Here is a 22,269-nt window from a genome sequence, read left to right on the forward strand (position 1 = left end):
ACAATTCTCATACAGGATGTAACCATGGGAAAGCTGATTCATGCTGGTTATTTTGTTCACATGCAGGCTGATTAAAATTGGTAACATTTTGTTGAGTATCACATCGAGATTCGCTACACAAGTTACAGTGATCGCTATACAGTTAACTCAAAATATCGCTAATCATGATTTTGAAAACTAAATATTCTCTGATATAGGAAAAGCATATAGGGTAATAGTAAACATCCAACTAGACAACAATTAGATAACATTAAAACAATAAACTATATAATTTAGGTTGTTTCTAAAAACATTCTTTTTTCATACACAAATGTATGTTATAACTGAGATGGCAGATGATTCTGTTGATAACTGTCTGTCCCATCGTATACAATACATACAACATATAACTATACAATGGTAATTTTTGTGTTATATTTGCCAGATTGTACAATTGATTTTTATCTTTCTAAACTTAAACATAATATTTTGTTCTCACTTATGAGAAATAGAAACATACCAAAATGTAAATGACATTTTGTGCATAATATAAAATTGATTATTATCTTAATAGGTGTGAAGCTAACTTATTAAGTACATGGTGCAGAATGTATCTGTCATCAACCTTAGTCTGTGAATAAACTAGGTTTACCATGGATACATTGGTAGCACCAGATCTTTTTATCTTTAATAAATTTAATAATCAAAAGTTTTTCAGAAATTTGTATCATTAAATGCATTACCTTTTGCTTCATTTTCAAAACTGTTTTATGTTCATGTTCTATTAGTATTAGTGGTACTACAATGACAAGGAAACATTATTAACTAGGGCCATAAATGTGTATGTTGTGGTTGCTATAACAATGGTTGTTGGTCAACAATTTGTTAGGTGTAATTTTGCAGATGCATATTTAAAAGTAAATCCTAAAATTTTAAAATAGCAGGAACTAATAGGTATATTATTAAAAATGCATTTGGCAAGTTTTGCTGAGAGGTGCTGTGATAAAAGTTGTCAACAATTATATTAGCTGTATAGCATCTTAATTAATATTTTTATTGTATTATCAGTAATCATAATTATTGTTAAGACCGTACAGAGGCTGAAACAGTGTGAAGTATCTGTTTAAATATTCCTCAGATTCTCTCCATTCTATTACATACAGTACAATTTAAGACCAGAGGCACAGTTTCCAAACCAACCTTATCAGCCATTCAGTCCTTATTGAGATGAACATTACCTTGTTCAAAAACAAAGGCAGTTTCTGTTAGCTGCAAACTAGTTTGAATAATTTATTTGATTACTGTGGGGTGTGTAAAAATAAACACTTTGAGACACAGTTATTTCTGCATCGAACAATATAGCTCTCAAAGTAATCATAATGTATGCATGTCATGATCCTGACAGTTTGTAGTAAGGGAGATAACTCCTGTGCCATGGGGATACAGACTTCCCTGAGTTTTGGATCTTGGCATCACTCAAGAGTTTTGACTTAGTGCTGTTATACCAGACCGTTTGCATGTGTGTTTGTATGTGTGTGTGTGTGTGTGTGCGTGTGTGTGTGTGTATATGTGAGAGATAAAAACAAAAAACTTTTTATTTAACGATGCACTCAACACATTTTCATATATTGTTATAATGGCATCAGACATGGTTAAAGATTACATTGATGATTAGCAGAAAGGGATCTTTTATATATACCATCCCACTAGCAGGATCGTACATACCAATGCCTTTATTGCACAAGTTGTGGAGCATTGGTTAGAATGAGAAATAGCCCAATGGGCCCACTGATAAGGATAAATCCAAGATCGAACACTCATCAGATGATTGCTTTATCACTGGGCTACTTCCCGTCCCATGTGTGTGTGAGTAATGAGAAATAGCCCAATGGGCCCACCGATAAGGATAAATCCCAGATCGAACACTCATCAGATGATTGCTTTATCACTGGGCTACTTCCCGTCCCATGTGTGTGTGAGTAATGAGAAATAGCCCAATGGGCCCACCGATAAGGATAAATCCCAGATCGAACACTCATCAGATGATTGCTTTATCACTGGGCTACTTCCCGTCCCATGTGTGTGTGTGAGTAATGAGAAATAGCCCAATGGGCCCACTGATAAGGATAAATCCCAGATCGAACACTCATCAGATGATTGCTTTATCACTGGGCTACTTCCCGTCCCATGTGTGTGTGTGAGTAATGAGAAATAGCCCAATGGGCCCACTGATAAGGATAAATCCCAGATCGAACACTCATCAGATGATTGCTTTATCACTGGGCTACTTCCCGTCCCATGTGTGTGTGAGTAATATAAATTATTTTCATGAAAGTCAGTTTGTTAATTAAATTGTCGACCTTCAGTCATATTTGTATCTAAGTTGTGTGAGGTGTTGTCATTAATTTATATGACAATGTCTTATTTGTTGTGAATTAAAACATGCAGATATTTAGTGTATAAATAAAGTAATAATTTGTATTTAATATTTTCTCTAGTTTAATTAGCATGTAGCAGATTCGTTTTTAAGGAGAATGTTTGCACGCTTGTGAACAGTGAAGTTCAGTTTAAGATGTTTAAAATAGCACACCTCTAAATCATATTACTATACTTGTAAGCGTTGTTTACATCTCAAAAAAAGGGGAGATAATTCTTGCATGCATAATTTCATGCTCTATTATTTAGAAAACCTGTACTGATTTCGAGACCAAAATGTAATGTTATGCCAATTTAATCCTTATTTTTTCTTATAATATGAGATAGGAATAAAATGACATGCAGTAAATTAATGCTGGACAGTTGAAACAGAATCAGTAAATTTCTGTGGATAACTGATGTTTACCATTATAGCAGTGCTAATACAGAGCACCAAAGTATTAATTTGTGGGGATACATCGAGGGCTAACAGCCAGAAGTGGTTGTGGTAAAATGTCTTAATCTTAAAACCATGCCTTTAGGTATAACCACTTCTGGTGGTCAGTCCTTAATATACCATTGGGGCAGAAAATATTTACTCCCATGTAAATGAGTCGGGAGCCATTTTGAATTGTCAACATTCTTATAATTGTAGAAACGTTGACTCTTTTTGGTAACCCTCTCCTCAAAGGGTATACATATATATAATTTGGGGGGTGGGGGTAAAATATATATGGAATATTTTGTCAAAATTTTTTGTTTCTAAAAAGTGAATCCTACTATGCTGGCACTAAGCCTTTCCCTCAAGTACACACACACACCCTCAATTACACACACCCTCAATTACACACATACCCTTAAGTACACACACACACACCCTCAAGTACACACACACACACCCTCAATTACACACACACACACACACCTCAATTACACACACACCCTTAAGTACACACCAGTGTTTCCCCTAGGGGCCGGAAGGACCCCGCACCAACCCCATTAATTTCTTTACCGGGACCGTAAAAATTGTAACTGTTAAAAAAAGGGACGAGTTCACTTCTGTGATTAATTCACCGATATTATAAAAAATTAAATGCAAATGCTAGTAGTCATAAATATACTAGTATTCCACAAATATGTACATTGTTAGAGCCCGGTGGCCAGTGAGGGGAAAACAAATAAACCATCATCATGATCATTGAATGAATTTTTTTTTTTTTTTTTAAATCAACCAACATCTATCATATGTAAACTTTCGATTTCCTTTCACATGCAACAGTTCACTAATGAATATATGGTCACCAGTAATCTATGCCCCATCCCTGAAATGAATATACTTACAGATGTAATTTTATTAAAGTCTAAGTTAACAAAATGATGCAGTCATTTGGGCGCCTAACTACTAAGTGGCTGGTACCCAAACATTTGTTACTCTAACACAGTGCAGGCGTAACAAAATAAACGATTACCAGTCTCGTCAGATCAGGTGGGGTTTTTTAAAGGTTGCGCATAACCATATTGTTTTACGAACTTCCAAATGTTTTTTGTTTTTTTGGTTTGTTTTTGTTTTTGTGTTGTTTTTTTTAAAATTATATTTAAACATTACATAATTAAATTTGCAAGACTTGAAAGAAATTATTTTTAAGTGTATTATATGATGAATTAACACAAATTTAAAAATGTACCTACATACATAAAAAAAATATTTACTTTCTTTTATTTGTTTCATCAGTCACTGAGTGATTACAATTTAGCAGGTGAATTTTTCTTTCTGTTTTTTTAATTCTAGAAGTAGAACCCCTGATATACATACAGAAGTAGGGCTAATGAATATTCAATCATGGATAATTAATTTTTAAAATCACCAATCCCATGGTTAGTGGATTTTTTTAAAATTCTAGAAGACCTGGGTTTTATTTTAGATAACTAGATAGATAACAGATAATACATATTACAATCAGTAATTCAGTAATATGTATTATCTGTTTGTGTTTAGTCTAATATTTTTATACTTCTTTTTCAAATTATTGTTTTGACATTATGCAAAGATTTAATAATCATAAACATTATTAAAATCTATCTTAAAATATCTCCTTCTATAAGTGTACATGACACCCTCATGTATTCCATAATGCATCTAAAAACAAGCATTTTCGCACCCTTTGGGGACTCAGTTAACGTCAAACTATTTTGCCAACCCTCTGAACAAAAATCCTGGGGGAAACACTGACACACACACCCTCAATTATACACACACACACCCTCAATTACACACACACACCCTCAATTATACACACACCCTCAATTACACACACCCTCAAGTACACACACACCCTCAATTACACACACAACCTCAGTTATACACACATCTTCAATTATACACACACCCTCAATTACACACACACACCCTCAATTAAACACACACCCTTGATTACATACACACCCTCGATTACACACATTTACCCTCAAGTACACACAAACACCCTCAATTACACACACACATACACACACACACACACTCAATTACACACAAACCCTCAAGTACACACAAACACCCTCAATTACACACACACATACACACACACACACTCAATTACACACAAACCCTCAAGTACACATACACACTCAATTACACACACACCCTGAATTACACACACACCCTCAAGTACACACACCCCTGAATTACACAGACACACACTCAATTACACACATACTCAATTACATATACACACCCTGAATTACACACACACACACACCCTGAATTACACACACACCCTCAAGTACACACACCCCTGAATTACACAAACACCCCTGAATTACACACACACACACACTCAATTACACACACACACTCAATTACACATACACACCCTCAATTACACACCAACACCCTCAATTACACACACACCCTCAAGTACACACACCCCTGAATTACACACACACACACACACTCAATTACACACACACACTCAATTACACATATACACCCTTAATTACACACACACACCCTGAATTACATACACACCCTCAAGTACACACACCCCTGAATTACACACACACCCTCAAGTACACACACCCCTGAATTACACACACACACACACTCAATTACACATACACACCCTCAATTACACACACACACCCTCAAGTACACCCCGGAATTACACACACACACACACACACACTCAATTACACACACACCCTGAATTACACACATACCCTCAAATACAACCCCCCCCCCCCCCCCCCCCCCCCCGAATTACACACACACACTCAATTACACACACACACACTCAATTACACACATACACACAGCAATGTTCTCGCTGCTCCATTTAAGCGGGGCGGTCCACCCTGCTATTGCATTTTGCTGCCCTCCTTTCATGTTCTCCGCCCTCCTTTATTTTTCTGCATCCCTCTTTATTTTCCAGCACCCTACACTATTTTCCAGCACCTATCTCTGCTGTTTCCAAATGCATACTCTTTTCCACACATAAAAAAACCCACAACGATCAGTCTGCACACTGGACATCAAAGGAAACAAGCCGCGTTGTGTACAAAAAAGCAACTGACAAAACATTTAAGACAGTTACCGTAATATAATTTAACAGTATTTTTAACAGCCTCTATTTTGTCCCATGCCTGTATCCATTTGTATGTTTAATACAAACAATAAAAGTTATATTTTATTTGAGCAATGAAAACATTTTAATTTTTTATGGATTCAGCAATCTCCGATGAAAACCCCCCCACTTATTTGGCGCCAAATTTGTCACGTGATCAGAACGGTCACTCTATCTTTTGTTTCCACTAACTGTCGTCTGATATTTTGTCCTCAGTTACAGATATAATTGATTGTAACTGACGATTTTTATTTTCGGTCATTTCTGTCATTCTGTTTATTCAGCGGTTCTTATAACATATTGTAAACTTTTCATTTTGGGGGGATATCACCGCTTATAAAATAGTAGTGTTTGGCATTAAAATCATTCATCTTGGGTGCCAAATAATATATACACCGCCACTACAAAAACGATAATATTTTATCACAGCGATCGATTCATTTGATGAAGATGGGAATAACAAAACAAAAAAATTGACATTAGGGGATCATACAAATGTCTTTTTGTGTTTTTCGTATATATCTTGGAATCTTTATTAAAATAATAATATTAAAACTTTGATCGGTCCAGCAAAACCAGAACTGCCAGTGAATATCAGACTGATAACATCTTCGGTTCAATTAAAAGACAAGTCTGCTTGTATTTCGTATAAAGTTTTTGTAATCAAAATAAGGAATATGTCTTTCCACAAAGTCTATCAACACACAACAACATGGTAACCACCAAGCTCCCCCCCCCCCCCCCCCCCCCTATTTTTTTTGTTTTTTGAAGGGTCTGGTGCTGCGTGGCCGCCCTCCTTTAATTTTCACCCAGTGAGAACTGCACACACACACCCTCAGTTACACCCCCCCCTCAATTACATACACACACTCAATTACACACACACACACACATCCTCAATTATACACACACCCTCAGTCACACACACACACCCTCAATTACATACACACACTCAATTACACACACACACATCCTCAATTACACACACACCCTCAGTCACACACACACACCCTCAATTACACACACACCCTTAATCACACACACACACACACCCTTAATCACACACACACACACACACACACACACTCAATTATACACATATACCCTCATTTACACACACACTCTCAATAATATTGACGTTTTCAGATTGGTAATTTTTTAAATTTGAATGATGTTTCTTACATCACTTTGCATCTCCCGGGTGTATTACGCTTCCTTTTTCAGAATGCAAGAACATTTTTAATGTAAAATTGCTATTGAAAATATTTTGCTCAGAGATTACTAATATATACTCTTCAAAAGAAGAAATGCAAAACCACATTGTCGTAACATTTGGAGAATTGATTTAATTATTGAATGGTGAGTCCGATAATTACCAAATGTTGCAGGATTGTTCACAATTCACTCTAGTCCATTGTGAGTAAGTGATAGGACACACCACCAAGGTCAAGGTCATCTGGAGTCAATACCGGGTATGGCCTCCGCGTGTGTTGACAACTGCCTGGCACCGCCTGCCCATTGAAGCAACCAGAGTACGGATGACGTCCCGGGGGATGGTGGCCCACTCGGCCTGCAAGGCTGCTACCAGCTCGGGCAGGGTCTGGGGCTGTGGTTGTCGCTGTCGGAGGCGTCGGTCCAACTCGTCCCATAGATGCTCAATTGGGTTCAAATCCGGTGATATCGATGGCCAAGGAAGGACATTAATGTTGTTGTTCTGTAGGAAAGCCGTTGTGAGACGTGCTGTGTGAGGCCTGGCGTTGTCATGTTGGAACACTGCGTTGGCGTTGGCCATAACTGGAACGATGTGTGGCCGGAGGATCTGGTCAATGTAGCCCTGTGCATTCAGGTTGCCCTGCACGTGGACCAGGTCAGTTCTGCCAGTGTGTGAGATGGCTGCCCACACCATGACACTACCCCCGCCGAATCTGTCCACTTCCTGCACGCAGTTTGCCGCATAACGTTCACCACGACGCCTATACACGCGACATCTTCCATCATGACATCGGAGCAGAAATCGGGACTCGTCACTGAACCACACCTGTCTCCATCGCAGTTGAGGCCATTGTCGATGAATCTGGCACCACTGCAGTCGGAGTCGACGGTGTTGTGGTGTTAAGATGACACCTCGAACTGGACGTCTGGCACGAATTCCTACCTCACGTAGGCGGTTCCGTACGGTCTGGTCGGATATCCTGCGCAAACCTGGTATTGCTGCGGCTGTGGAGGTGGCAGTAGTCAATCATTCCCGAAGGTGGCGTACCCGGATGTGGCGGTCCTGCCCGGTGGTAGCGACCCGTGGTCGACCGGATCTAGGGAGGTCACGTGTTGATCCATGTTGCTGGTAACGGTCCCACAGTCTGGAGATGGTGCTTGGGGACACATGGAATGCCCTGGCAACGGCCGTTCTGGATTCGCCTGCGTCTAGTCGGCCGATGGCATTGTTTCTCTGCGGTTCACTGAGACGTGGCATGTCCTGGATTGTCAACTGTCGGCCAGATACAGAGGCCAGGCAAGCGAACACCCTGCACTTTTATACTGTCGGTGTTCATGTTGCACGTGCAGACAACGCACGTGCAGTGGTGACATGGTTTGCACGTGGCTGCGTTTTTGCGAATATTCACATTTTGGAACTTTATTGTACAGTAGCTGCGTTTTATCGAATGTAACCGTGGGAATGTGTTTGGGACATGCAATGACCTTATATTCACAAAGCATGAACCGGTAGGAAACATAAAATCGGAGTTATAACCCATTTGTACCCTTTTGCGTTTCTTTTTTTGAAGAGTATATCTAAAGGTGTTTGTACAAAATAGTGTAATTTAAAAAAAAAAATCCAATTTACAAAATATGGCCATGAATTTGAATTTACCATAAGATATGTACAGCAAGAGGCTGTCATCAGCCTGAAACAGTTGTTTGTTCTTTCTCTATTTCTGTCTGCTACATGTTCGACTGTCTACATGTATGTACACAATATCAGTCCTGGGAACATTTTGTTTTCAAAATCTTGATTAGCGATATTTCTAGTTAATTGAAGATTGATTTAGCAACTACTGTTTAATGTTTTAAAATTGTATGGCAATCTCTGAAAGTTGTGTAGTGAATCACGTCACTATAGGGAACAAAATATTCCCTGGAGTCAAATCTAGTCAGTCACTCTGCTCAGTTTTTACCTTTCCAGTCAACACAGTCATTATTGTAAAGTTCAACACCTCATGAACTGACAATTAATGCCAGCTTCATACTAAAATCTAAGCAGTATAACGCTTTCGTCTGATTGCTAATTGTGACGTTGTTTAAGTTTACATGTGACGTAAATCACTTGCTGACCCAATTTGTAGCACAATTTACAAGTAGTAGGTTACGATATCAGCTTACTTCTACATGTTGTGGCTTTGTTGCAGTTGGTTTGTAATAAAAAAAAATACTAACTTACTTGCCTGCCACTCTATTTTTATGAAACTCATGAAAAGTGTTGGTGTTTGACTTACTTTCGTTCATCAAATACCAAAACTGTTCACCCATTTCATATAAATGGTATGACAGGCAAGCTCATTTTGTATTCTATATATATATATATACTCCACTGTGTTTGCCCATTGTGTGGTGGCAGCAGGTTTCCTTAACCATATGTCCAATTTGATATGTAACCGTAATTAAAATTTGTTGAGTAATGCATCATTCAAAAAAGCATTTATTCCTTCTGTGATGTTTGTACAGACACATGTATGTATACACTACATGATATTCATGATCATTAAATTATGTAATATATACATATAGTGCATGGCATTCATTATCTTTAAAGAGGCTGGTTATTCAAAGGAGACAGGTACTTGTATGCTAAGCATCTTCCATTCAATTAATCTGGGTATTAAACTAAAATAGCAGATGAAATTTTATATTTTCTGGCTTATGTTGTTAATATAAGCATAATAGTGGTAAAAAGTGTATATTATTACTAAAAGAAAAATGATTAACAACATGTTCCTTTTTTGTCGTTCAAAATGGTATGTTAACATTGTTTATAAATGGTGTGTAAATGTTTTTTTTTTTATATACCGTCTGCTAACAAGGACGTTATTGATTGATTATGCCAGACTCCTAGTCTGTATCTGATGTTTATTAACCCACATATTTGCAGCATGTGGAAAACAACTGGTTGTGTGTAAGCACTATGAATATGTTTGTTTATGCTGCTATGCCTTATGCCTGAAACAGATTAGAGTCTCCTTGCACCCACTGGCAAGGAATCTTCCATAGGGAATTAGTATGGGTTTTCATGGCTGTATGTACGTCTGTGTTAAAAAAAAAACCCAAACAAAAACAAAAACCCAAACACTTGACCCATTTGTACTCACTCAGCACAGAAGCCTTTATTCGCAGCCTGCACTTGTTACTTTAATCGGTTTAGCTCAATTAAGGTCAAGGTCAGGGTCACTGGGGCATTTGCACCAATATATTTGTGTGTAGGTGAAGATGGTTTTGGTTGATTACTTTGTGATGTTGTGTCAGATTGGTGGCAGATAATTGGTGTACAGAGTTTGAACAGCTACCACTTGTTAACTGAAGTGCTTTTCATTTCATTAACATGCCAGACCAGAGCACTGCCAGAAAAGAAACATTATCCACACAGATTATTGTGTTGATAATAATTAAATGTATATCAGATTTTCTTCTGAACTCGTATTTAGAGTGCATATTTATGTATTGAGTTAATAATACCCAAACTCTTATTCTGAGCTCGTATTTATGTATTGAGTTAATAATACCCAAACTCGTATTCTGAGTGCATATTTATGTATTGAGTTAATAATACCCAATCTCCAAACAAGTTGTATGGGGTGGGGGGCATATGTTTTACACATTAACTTGATTAAGTATTCTGATATTTTTTTCCCATGTTATTGTTAATATGTTTCATACTTATCTTTTTGTGTTCTCTATAAAGATATGTGTATGGTTATTAAAGGTAGGATGTCACAGTTACATGTTTCAATTGAGTGCCATATTTTGCTATTTTCCCATTTATTTGTGATAAATAATTACAAATTAATCAATCCCACAACTTATAGTCCTTCCAACAGAGAACACCTTTTTTCATTCTATGGAATTTAGTACAAGTTATTTATTTCTGAGCCGATTGTTTTCTAAATTGCACACAATAATAGTGGGGTTTTATTATTTTATTTCCAAAACACTTTTAATTTTCTTCTTACGTCAAACCAAACTGAAATTATTTACAAAAAACACACATTTCTGTAGGATGATGGGACGGATTATATGTTCCCATCCAATCATAGTAGAAAAATTACTTCATTGTCCATATGAACTAATTGTTGGGTTATTGATGAGTAAGAAGAAATGTGATGGTACTCTGAATACTGCAAGAAAGACCAAATCCTTTTTAAAATTCTATAAAAGTTAACGTTATAATCAAGTAATGTTAAAACCAGATGTACACAATTTTTTTTTTTATCAAGTTGTATTCAAGTATCAGAAGATAGCATTACTATTGTTTTATTACCAATAAAGGCTATTTCAATTTTATAAAAAAATAATTGAAAATTTAAATTAAAATTTGGGTGGGGGGGGTAAAAAGGACAGTTTGAGTTAACTCCCTTGAATAGTGATGTAATTTGTGTGATTTTTTTAGACAGTAGATGTGTTGTATATGTACTGAAAGTATTAAGAATGATGTCATGTATTGAATAATGATATCCTTGTTTTTTAATAAAGCGGCCACCTATTTTAAGCAGCCATCTGTGGTAAGAGGCCACATTTTTATTCTCCCAAATTATGTAATATAAACTAACCTATATTATACAGCCATCTATCCTAAAAGGCCACTTTTTGATACTCCATTTAGTGTCTGTTTGACACAGGTTTGACTGTAGATTTAAACCATATATAGCTCATAGTTCACATTTTTATTATAAAGTTAACCTTTAATTTAAGTGAGTTGTATTGTTTCCTTTTATAACTTGTATCATTATTAATAATTAATAACTTCCCTTAAGAATAAATTGGGTATATCTAGCTGGTGGTTGAGGTTATTTGTGGCACATCGCCAGTGGGTGTGCGGGGCGGGGCTGACATTTCACTAAGTTATATCGGTGTCTTGTGCTCAACAACCCAATAGCTGATGTATTTTTCATTCATTGTGCTCAACAATTGACATTTGTTGTGTTGGCATGTTTGGAACTAATTTCACATTTCTTTGACTTCGGTTCACCCAAACCTGATGAAAGAAAACAAAAACATTTGAGTTTTCGAAATATAGAGAGGTTATTACCAGAGTGTTTTTTGGTATCGTCAATATCATATATTAGGAATAAAAATTGTATTATGCGAGCCTCAATACCGAAATACACGAGAGTAATAATCTCTTTTTCATATAATCTCAAGCTTAATACAACGTGTTTTTGTAAACTATACACGCAACTTTAATTCCAGTCTGCCATTACTAGATATTCAAATGACGTAAGAATATGTGGCGCAGTGTTTTTTTGAATGGAAATGACGTCAAACTCAAATGACGTCATTTTGGATGTCCTTACATCAAAACAAACTAGGGCTTAACGGTTTGTTTGTTTTTCTGAACGCTGGACAGCTTTCAGTGTCAAATTGCCATTGAAATGTTTTTATTCGATGACTATGAATGCATACGTCAATTATGGAGTGTCACACAAGTACGTTTGCTTAAATGTCAATAAACCTAGTGCCATGACCTCGATTAATTTACATCTAATTTGCAACGTTATCAAATTCTTAAAGTATGATATCTTAAAAATATCACATACTTTGATTGCACTGAAAATGTATGATATTATATGATAAATGTGTATATCTGTAGTGTATGCTAAAACCCATTGAATGTTTTCAAACCAAGACTGAACTTTTAACATAAATATTTAACTTGCCCAAACTTGTATTGAAGACATTTCAAATGAAGAACGATGGTTTTTATATAAAGATATTTAATGTACATATAAAACACCTTATAGGTACACGCAATGGGACACAAAAAGTTAGTTATTTTGTTTAACACCACCACTAGAGCATATTGATTTTTTTAATCATCAGCTATTAGATGTCAAACCCACTACATTTTTCCATCAGTAAGAAGGGATCTTTTATATGCACCATCCCACAGACAGGATAGCACATACCATGGCCTTTGATATACTATCCGTGGTGCACTGGTTAGTACGAGAAATAGCCTTGGGACACAACACATAATTGCTAACATGCATGTCTTAATACGGTAGAGTATTTTTAATATAACTTGTATTGTTGTTTCTGTAGCCTCCCCAAGGCCCAGTGTTCCACTGACCCTGTAAGGTTATATTTTGTGTGTACACCTGAAATCACCGGTACCTGTACATGAACTCACTGACAGAGTACTGGCTTAACCTGGACCTCGTACCCCAGAGACGCTCGGTTTAGACAGAGTGATCAGTTAGTCTTGCACTTCCACAAGGGCAAAAGAAACGTTTACAAACATCATACTGTAGTGGGTGTTTGGTGGCCCGATAACAGACACAATCGAGCAAGCTGTTGTCAGTACTATTACTCATACCTTAACAATATGCTTCTATGCAGTTCTGCTTTGTGATAGGGTGTCATTAAACATTTGTTCAATTATTCATTCGTCCGTCCGTCCATTCATCCTTCCATCTATCTATCCATTCATTTATTCATTTTTGTTTGTATGCAGTTCTATAGTCCTTCCCACAGGGAGTGTCGTTTTCTTACTATGATATTTGTATTTCAAGTTATTTATTTCTCAGCCAATTATTTTCTAAATTGTGTTGAAAAATATAATTTTTGTGTTATTTCCAAAATACTTTACTTTTCTTTAAATCAAACTGAAATTATTTACAAAAACCGTTGTTCATGAAGGCTGGGACGGACTATAGTTCATTCTCATTCGTTCACTGTGTTTTAAAAAGCATTACTTTAATATAAACTAGTGGGCGGGACATAGCCCAGTGGTAAAGTGCCTGCTTGATGCGCGGTTGGTCTTGGATCGATCCCCATTGATGGGCCTATTGGTCTATTTCTCGTTCCAGCCAGTGCACCATGGCGGGTATATCAAAGGCTGTGGTATGTGCTACCCTGTCTGTTGGATGTCGTTAAACAAAATAAACTTTATAAACTTTTAATATAAACTAGGGATGGTTATTATGAGATGGTTTTGGGGTTTTTTATATTGTGATATGGGTACCGTACTTTTAATCAGTTGCTTGTTAGTTACGTTTTAAAACAACTTGTTGTAAGATAAATGGTATCTAATGACCACTCATGTAGTATTCTCTCTATATATACATACATATATCTGATTTAATAACAAATTTACATTAATTTAATATTAATAATATACATTTTGTGATTTAACAAAACAGGTCCGTGACTTAAAAAATATTTCTCTGTCACTGGTTTAACTGTGTTATATATATATATATATATATTTTTTAAATAATTTTTTTTTGGTTAAATAATATAACGGTCTCTTGTGATATTTGTTCAGCTCTAACCGCCTTATATCTGAAATGTCATCAGTGGTGAGGTGACGCTCCTGAAAGAAGTCTGAAGCAGTTGAAGGTGTAAACACATGGACTAATGGAAAACAGTGATACCGCTGCATGTTACAGCACAGGCTTGTTTGCCCTTTGTGTTTGCTTGCACCCTTTGCTGCCCAGTTTATGAGGTTGTGTGTGCAGGCTTTATTGGAAGTTATTGGATGTGTGATTCAGCACACGTTTTTCCTTATGCTGTTCATATATGTGCACCATGCAGCCTTAATGTGCTAACCATTAATACTGCCGCAGCTATGAGTGTTATCAAACAACTCGTACAATACGTATAGGTCACCAGTTTTGTACAACACTGTGGCGTTACAGTAATATTGTAAGCAATCCAAAAATATTACAACAGCAGTATTTCACGTTAACCGTTGTTCTCTCTGCATGTCGGTTACGCTATGTTATGTGGTAAAACACTACGTTTTAGAGTTGCAAACTATTTCAAAATACTTGTCAGACTGATTTAGAATATTAAAAAAATACTTTATCATTTCAAACTAACTTGTTTAAAATTCATCTGTAATGTCAGTATAGTACAAAATATTAAAACAGGTGTTACTATTAGGCTACTGAATGATTACGCAGATATAATTCACGAAACTGAACAATTAGTTGCCACAGTAAAAATTGTGCATGCTGTTGTCAGGCTACATAACACTTTCAATGTTTCTGCCAAATAGAAAATTTTGGGTATGGCTCTGTGGAATTGAATGCAACCACAGTCAACAGAGATATTGGGGGTCCTCCCTCAGAAAGAAAATGGGTTACCTTTTGGGTTAGGATTAAGAAAATCGTACAGTAATGGTAAGAATAATTAATTTTGTCAAAAAGTTAACTTAAAAAAAAAATTCTGCAAAAATATTTGGGTATGGTACCATACCCATTTTACCCTCAGGCAGAAACCCTGACTTTGAAATACTGTCCCCACAACAGGTTTTGCATTATTTAACAATATGATCATATTTTTTATGCTATCCCAACAGCATCCATCTGCTGTCAATCAACAGTGTGCAAATAAATGTAAGGAGTGCGATGTAGGCCAGGTGAAAAAGCACTTATTTGATGCATAGAGAGTCTAGGATCAATCCCCGCCCATCCGTTTATTTGTTTCCAGTGCTCTACAACTGGTGTAACAACGGCCATGGTATGTACTATCCTGTCTGATGGAAACAAGTAACCCATGGAATGGTGGCAGGGGGATTTCTCTTTAATTATCTCATGTAACCGTAGTTAATGTGTTGAGTGCATTGATAAATACTAACAAATTCTTCTTTCGTTCTTTCTTGCATGTTATTCACTAATAATAATAATACTATTAATAGAATACAGGGAACATTTTGTTTTAAAAAGCTTGATTAACGATATTTCTAGTCAGTTGATCATTGATTAGCATCTGCTGTTTAATGTTGTAAAATTATGTAGTGGTCTCTGAAACTTGCATAGCGAATAGCAACGCGATACTGAACAACATGTTCCTTGGAATAGCCTTTATTTTCAATGTAACAGACTTAGTTATCTATGTTGTCTTGTGTGTGGAAGAGTGTGAAAAGACTGAACTCTTTTTGAAAGAGTAGCCCGTTCTTTACTTCCACTGTTACTGCTACATGTCAGAATGACCATCTGTTGTAAGTACACTATAAGTTTCTCGTCTGTGTACCAAAGCACTCGTATTCCATATGATAGCTGTTTTCTAACACCAGCTGAGTACACACAGCCTAATCAGGCAGGTCTTGTTTATTATTACCATGTCCACACATCGCAAAATGCAGATAGGCTTCTTCCATGTTTGCCCCCCTTTTTCAGAACTCCCCCACACACACACGTTAAAACATTTTAGATATTTGGGGGGTGGGTGAGGGGAGTCTTTAATTGCAGTTTTTATTTTAGAATTTCTAATATACAATCTGCACCTAAACTACTGAAAATGTTAAACAGATTTGATATATTTTAATATGTCAGAGACCTGCAACACCTAACCTTTGAACTTGGTTTTAAAAACAAGTCTGTCCATGACTTAAGAGATGGTGAGTGTTTCTCCACTTAGCTTTCATCATTTTACTTTATTATTTGTTATTTTGCTTTCTTTTCTTTCTTTTTTTTCATTTTGTTTTTTTCTTCTGTTTTTTGTGTGTGAGATGTATGGAATGGCTCTTATTTGAAATTTCTTGCCTGCTAGTTCCAAATGGAGTGGAATAAAAATTAAAAAAATTATGAATATATAACTACAAAATAAAAAATAAAATAAAGTAATTATTTAAGAGTTCTATTTTTAAAATTTATCTTGAAACCTTCTAAGAGACCAAGTGTGTGGGTTGGCCCTCGATGTGAACTAGGAACAGACTGCATCCTGCCATCCGGTTGTTTGAGGGTCTTGAGAAGACGTATCAGTAACAATTAGCCTGTCACTTTAATCTGGAAAGTGAAACCATGTAATAAGTGTGCACCTGCAGTGAGTGCACAGCCCTTGCCGTGGCGTGGAGTTTATTTTGCCTGTGCACGGCTGTGTTGCTGCGCGTGTTCTGCTGTACCTCCTGACAGTAATTGGAGCAGGCCGCACAGTGCATCTCTCCCTGGAGGGGCACCGCACTGGGCGTCGAGTTACAACCACCCATACCTATTAAACGCTTGACCCACAGTGCTGTCTGACCTCACTCCCAGGAGGCGCTGCCACCGCGAACAGTCATCGCAGCACAGGTGTGTACCGCGCGGACCCTGGGACCGGAGATGTGTGATTAATTTATGTGGGGTATCTCAGTCATCTGGTAAACTTGTTAGAGTAGCAGACTTATCGTAAGATCCTGAAACATGTTGGCGAATGTTAGGCCTCAAAGTTAAACAACATTTAAATCACAGTATCAGAGTTGTTTGCAATATGTAAACCGTTTCCTTTTTCTGTTTTTTTTCATGGCTTAAAAAAAAATATGTTTCCTTGAACCCAACCCTACTTTAAAAAAAAGTATAATAATAAAATGGCTGAACCTAAAAAAAATTCAATATATATATTTTTTAATTGTTTTATTGACATGTTGAAAAGAATACATATTTAACTCTTTTTTTTTCTTTTTTTTTTTACCCATACAAGTGATTGTAGTAAAAAAAAAAAAAAGGTTAAAAAAAAAGAAATAGCTGATGTACTTTACCTAATTTCTTCCCTTTCTTGAAAGATAATTTATTAGGTTTCTTGCAAAAAAAACTGTTATTGGTTCTTTTTTCTTTTTTTTTAAAGTTTTAATTAGTTTGCTGACACCAGATTGTGCAATAAATTGAATTGAATTGGAATGAATTAGAAAACCCTGAAATTACAAACATGTCCTTGGCAAAAAAACAAACATAGTCTTAAGACAAAAAAGTGTCGATGAGAATTAAAAACTCCATGGCAATGCTGATTGCTGTATTATGTAAATGACAAAACTGCATTCAACACCAGCTGAATATGCTGCAGTAGATAGTGACATTGTTTAATGGTGATCAATGAATGTACAGTGAACCACCTCAAAATTGGACATACTTTAAACTGAAATACCCTCAAAACAAGACATTTCCATGGCCCCTTTGTAAATACTGGTACAGAAGAGAACCTCTCTAAACTGGATAGCCAGACTGTGGGTGTCTGGTCTAGAAGGGTTTCACTACATACATGTATATTAATGTGCAACATATTTTGTAGTTGCTTACCACAAAATCAATAATTAATTTTCCATCAAAATGATATAATACCAGGTAGAATATGCAGACGTAGCCATCAAGCACATGACATACATGTATTGTTATCCTTTGTACTATTGTTGAATTTAATCTCCATTTAGCACGCAGTTTGGGGACGGGTCCTAGCACAGTGGTAAAGCATTCGCCTGATGTGCTGTCGGTTTGGAATTGATCCGAATCGGTGGGCCCATTGGGCTATTTCTCATTCCATCCAGTGCACCACAACTGGTATATCAGGCTGTGGTATGTGCTATTCTGTCTGTTAGATGGTACATATAAAAGATTCCTTGCTACTACTGGAAAACTGTTGCCGATTACCTCTCTAAGACTGCATATACACGTCAGAATTACCAAATGTTTTACTTTACATCCAATAGGTAATAATTAATAAATGAGTGTGCTGTAGTGGTGTCGTTAAACAAAGCAAACTTTATACTTTTAATCTGTATTAAGCACACAGTTTGATGGCCGCTTCCACTGCTACGTGGAAATAGCTGTATTTGTATGAAGATGTCAAATATAGCATTGTATAACACATGGTCTAGGGTAACATCGTTTGTGTAGCTGTCTCCAAACTTCAAGTACATGCTGTTTCAATGGGATAGACTTTCTTTAAACCAGTGCCCCACAACTTATGTATCAATGGTCATGGTATGTGCTGTCCTGTGTGGAAAAAGTGCATATGAAAGATCCCTTGAAGACCACATGCCAGAATTACCCAATGTTTTACATGCAATAGCTAATGATTAGTAAATCACCATGCTCAAGTGGTGACATTAAACTAAACTAAATTATCTTTCTTCAAATTTTGAGTGAGGACTTTGAAGAATGGTCCCTGAACAAAACAATAAACTATTGAATGTGTTTTTCTCAAGTAAGCAACCCAGTTATGTGCAGGTCCAAAGCATTGGTTAGAACATACAGGTAAACAATGGGTACACCAAGATGGGTTGATCCTGTGCTCGCACATATCGGAAGAATAAACTGAAGTCTTCTTGAACCCAAACTCCAGCTAAAACTGGCCTCGACAATACTACAACTTGTACTGAATACTTGTAACAAAAACCTTTTCTTTGTGATATATATTACAACAGCAGCAGTGTATATCATGGTAAGCACATTTTTTGCCAACTTTTAAAGGCACTGTTGCCAAATGTCGCTGCTGCTGTTCACAACTTGTGTGTACAGTATGCACTGTAAACCTTGGATAATCTTTTCAGTAAAATCAGTGAATTGCTTTTTATTTTGTATTAAATAAAAACTTGTAATGTCTTGAACACCTAAGTTTTTTAAAGGTGATGTGTGTGTGTGTTTATGTTTTGTGTGTGTTTGTGTTTTGTGTGTGTTTGTGTGTTATGTATACTAGTAGTACATGTATGCATGAACTAAGGATTTGAATTATTTTTGGGGGGATAACTGCATACAAAAGATAAAATGTTGACAGTTAGTATCAAGCAGTAGTTTGTAAACTAGTCCTTGGACTGCATTACAAAGTTTAAAGTTTAAAGTTTGTTTTATTTAATGACACCACTAGAGCACTATGATTTACTAATCATTGGTTATTGGATGTCAGATATTTGATAATTTTTTACATGTAGTCTTAGAGAGGAAACTGTGTACATGTTTCCATTAGAAGCAACTTGCCAAGGGATCTTTTATATGCACCATCCCACAGACAGGATAGCATATACCATGGCCTTTGATATACCAGTCATGGTTCACTGGCTGAAACGGAAAATAGCCCACTGGGCCCATTGACAGGGATCGATCCTAGACTGAACGCACATCATGCAAGTGCTTTACCAATGGTCTACATCCCACACCTGTACTGTATTACATGCAGTATGTAACACTTCAGTAACACTGACCCCCTCTTTTTATTATTCTTTACAAAATTACAAATGAATGGGAACAAATTACATGTATGCAGTCACATTTTAAGTACTTTTCATTTCATAATTTTTGCTTGATCACTGCATACATGTAATATATGTGCCTGGGGATTGGCGCGGGCAGTATGTTTTTTTGTCAGATATCATTTCTTTCTGAGCTGGGATTTGTATAGTTTAACAAAGTAAGTAAGTCATGGCCATACATAATGTATAGTCCACTTCCGCTCAGAACATTGAGTGATTATGAAATAATAAAATCCAGGTAATCCCGGTTACTGGTGCGTGTGAGATTGTGGTGTTAATCACAGGTAGCATAAAGAAATCATTGTGCAGACAGTGATGCAGCATGTCAGTGAGGCCACTAATATTCAGTCACCTGGTACAGCCCCAACACCTTTCTTTACTTTACGTCGCATTGCCCGCTTGACAAGTCGTCTAACACCTTTGAACATTTAGCGAGAAACTCAATAAAGTTGAAAATTAACTCCATTTCATTGTATGGTAGCTATTGACAATGTTCACACACAATTGCCAGTCCGTTTTTGAAAGGGCACAATAAAAGTAATGTTTTCCATATGTCGAAATCATCAGTGCTATAAATCCTCATGTACTGAAATGGTCGAGCAAAATGGCTTTAACATGAAGGGCAGTATAGTTTGGGTTTTTTTTCCATGTGCACGGCTTGTGTAGTGGGTAAATGAGAGGCTATTTAAGTGTGTTGAAAACTGGCCTGGCTGTGCAGAGTGTTGCTAGTTGTTGTTAGTGGTGGTGCACTATTTGATCTGTCAGTCCTGTCTGCTGGCGGTGTGCTAGTCAATACAGCCAGTAGGTTGAGAGAGGGCACAGTTGGTGAGCCGTGACATTGCTGCAGGAGGAATTGTGTGGCAAGTCCGGGGAATCTGAAGTCTGGGTGCATGCAGCGCATTCTCCTGTCGGCCTGACAGCTCGAAACTGCCTGGTGTGGGATGCCCCCCCCCCCCCCCCCCCCGACTTGCAATGCTCATGTCTCCTCCCTTCACAGCTCTCTGAAGCAGAGAGCACATCCAGTCCGTCTGAATTTCAGTCCAGTACAGCAGTTTCCTTGAAGTTCACTCCAGTGCATGTACCAGTATATTCGCTCACTGATCAGGATGGAAAAAAAGTTGCTGGAAAATCAGAAAAGTCGTATGGGCTGGGATGGATAGAAAAAAAGAAAAAAAAAACATATTTAATATACTTGACAATTTTTGGAAGTATCAGATATTGTTTTTGATGACATTGTGTCACATAGGATAAAAAAAAACCTATATTGTAGATATTCACTTCTGAATTTTGGAGAACAGAATTTTTAAAATATAAAATTGTCATTACCTAACAAATAAAATGGACTAAAATAGAAGGAACTGATAGTACATTTTGAAAACACTCCAGTTACCTGGAATTGTTTTACATTTATCATACTATTTAATCACAAAACAGCATTTTATTAGCCACTAACAATTTTTGTCAGATAACATTTTGTTTCTAAAGAAAAATACATATTCTATAGGTAAAAAAGAAGAAGAAAAAAGCAACATTATTTCCCCATTTGTTTTATAGACAATATCAGTATTCTTTTAATAAGTACCTGCTGTATAGTTCTAATGGATTTAGTATTGTGTTGTGATTGGTGAATTTGAAAATGTGAATCTTTTGGAGAAAAAAATCCTAGTTTTCCTGCAAGATGTGACATAGCCGAGCAGTGCGAGTTAACAGTTGTTGTGTAGTGGGTGTGATGAGCAGTTCTCACATATGGATTACCAAAGCTTCATGTATGGGGAGTAGTATCGTACTAGTGTGGAGATGTGTACGCATTGTCCAGTATATGGTCCATGGCAATGTAACGGGTGCAACGTGCATGGTACGAAATCTAGGCTGATCCATGGGAAATTTCATGCGAAAGATTTGCGAAGCCAATGGACACATTGTATGATTCTTTTTTTATTATTATTTTTTATTTAACAATGTTTTTGTTTTTTTAATTTATATTGATTTTGTAAGTTAATGTATTATACATTTCGATTTTGTAAAATATTAGTCTGATATATAGAG

The 22,269-nt window shown here is 36.6% G+C and overlaps 1 protein-coding gene across 4 annotated transcripts in view; it reads left to right on the forward strand.

The window, feature by feature from the left end:
* LOC121369305 (nuclear receptor corepressor 1-like) overlaps positions 1-22,269 on the forward strand; it is a 102,331-nt gene that overhangs the window by 19,079 nt on the left and 60,983 nt on the right. The window contains exon 1 of one of the 4 annotated variants that reach the window (XM_041494276.1): positions 21,624-22,144. The exons of the other annotated variants lie outside the window; for them this stretch is intronic. Coding sequence (XP_041350210.1) covers positions 22,100-22,144 — 45 coding nt within the window. The 5' untranslated portion in view covers positions 21,624-22,099. Of the gene's footprint in view, positions 1-21,623; positions 22,145-22,269 lie in introns of those variants that run through there. 4 annotated transcript variants of the gene reach the window in all.

This window comes from Gigantopelta aegis, chromosome 3, assembly GCF_016097555.1.
Source record: "Gigantopelta aegis isolate Gae_Host chromosome 3, Gae_host_genome, whole genome shotgun sequence".
NCBI classification, from domain to species: Eukaryota; Metazoa; Mollusca; class Gastropoda; order Neomphalida; family Peltospiridae; genus Gigantopelta; species Gigantopelta aegis.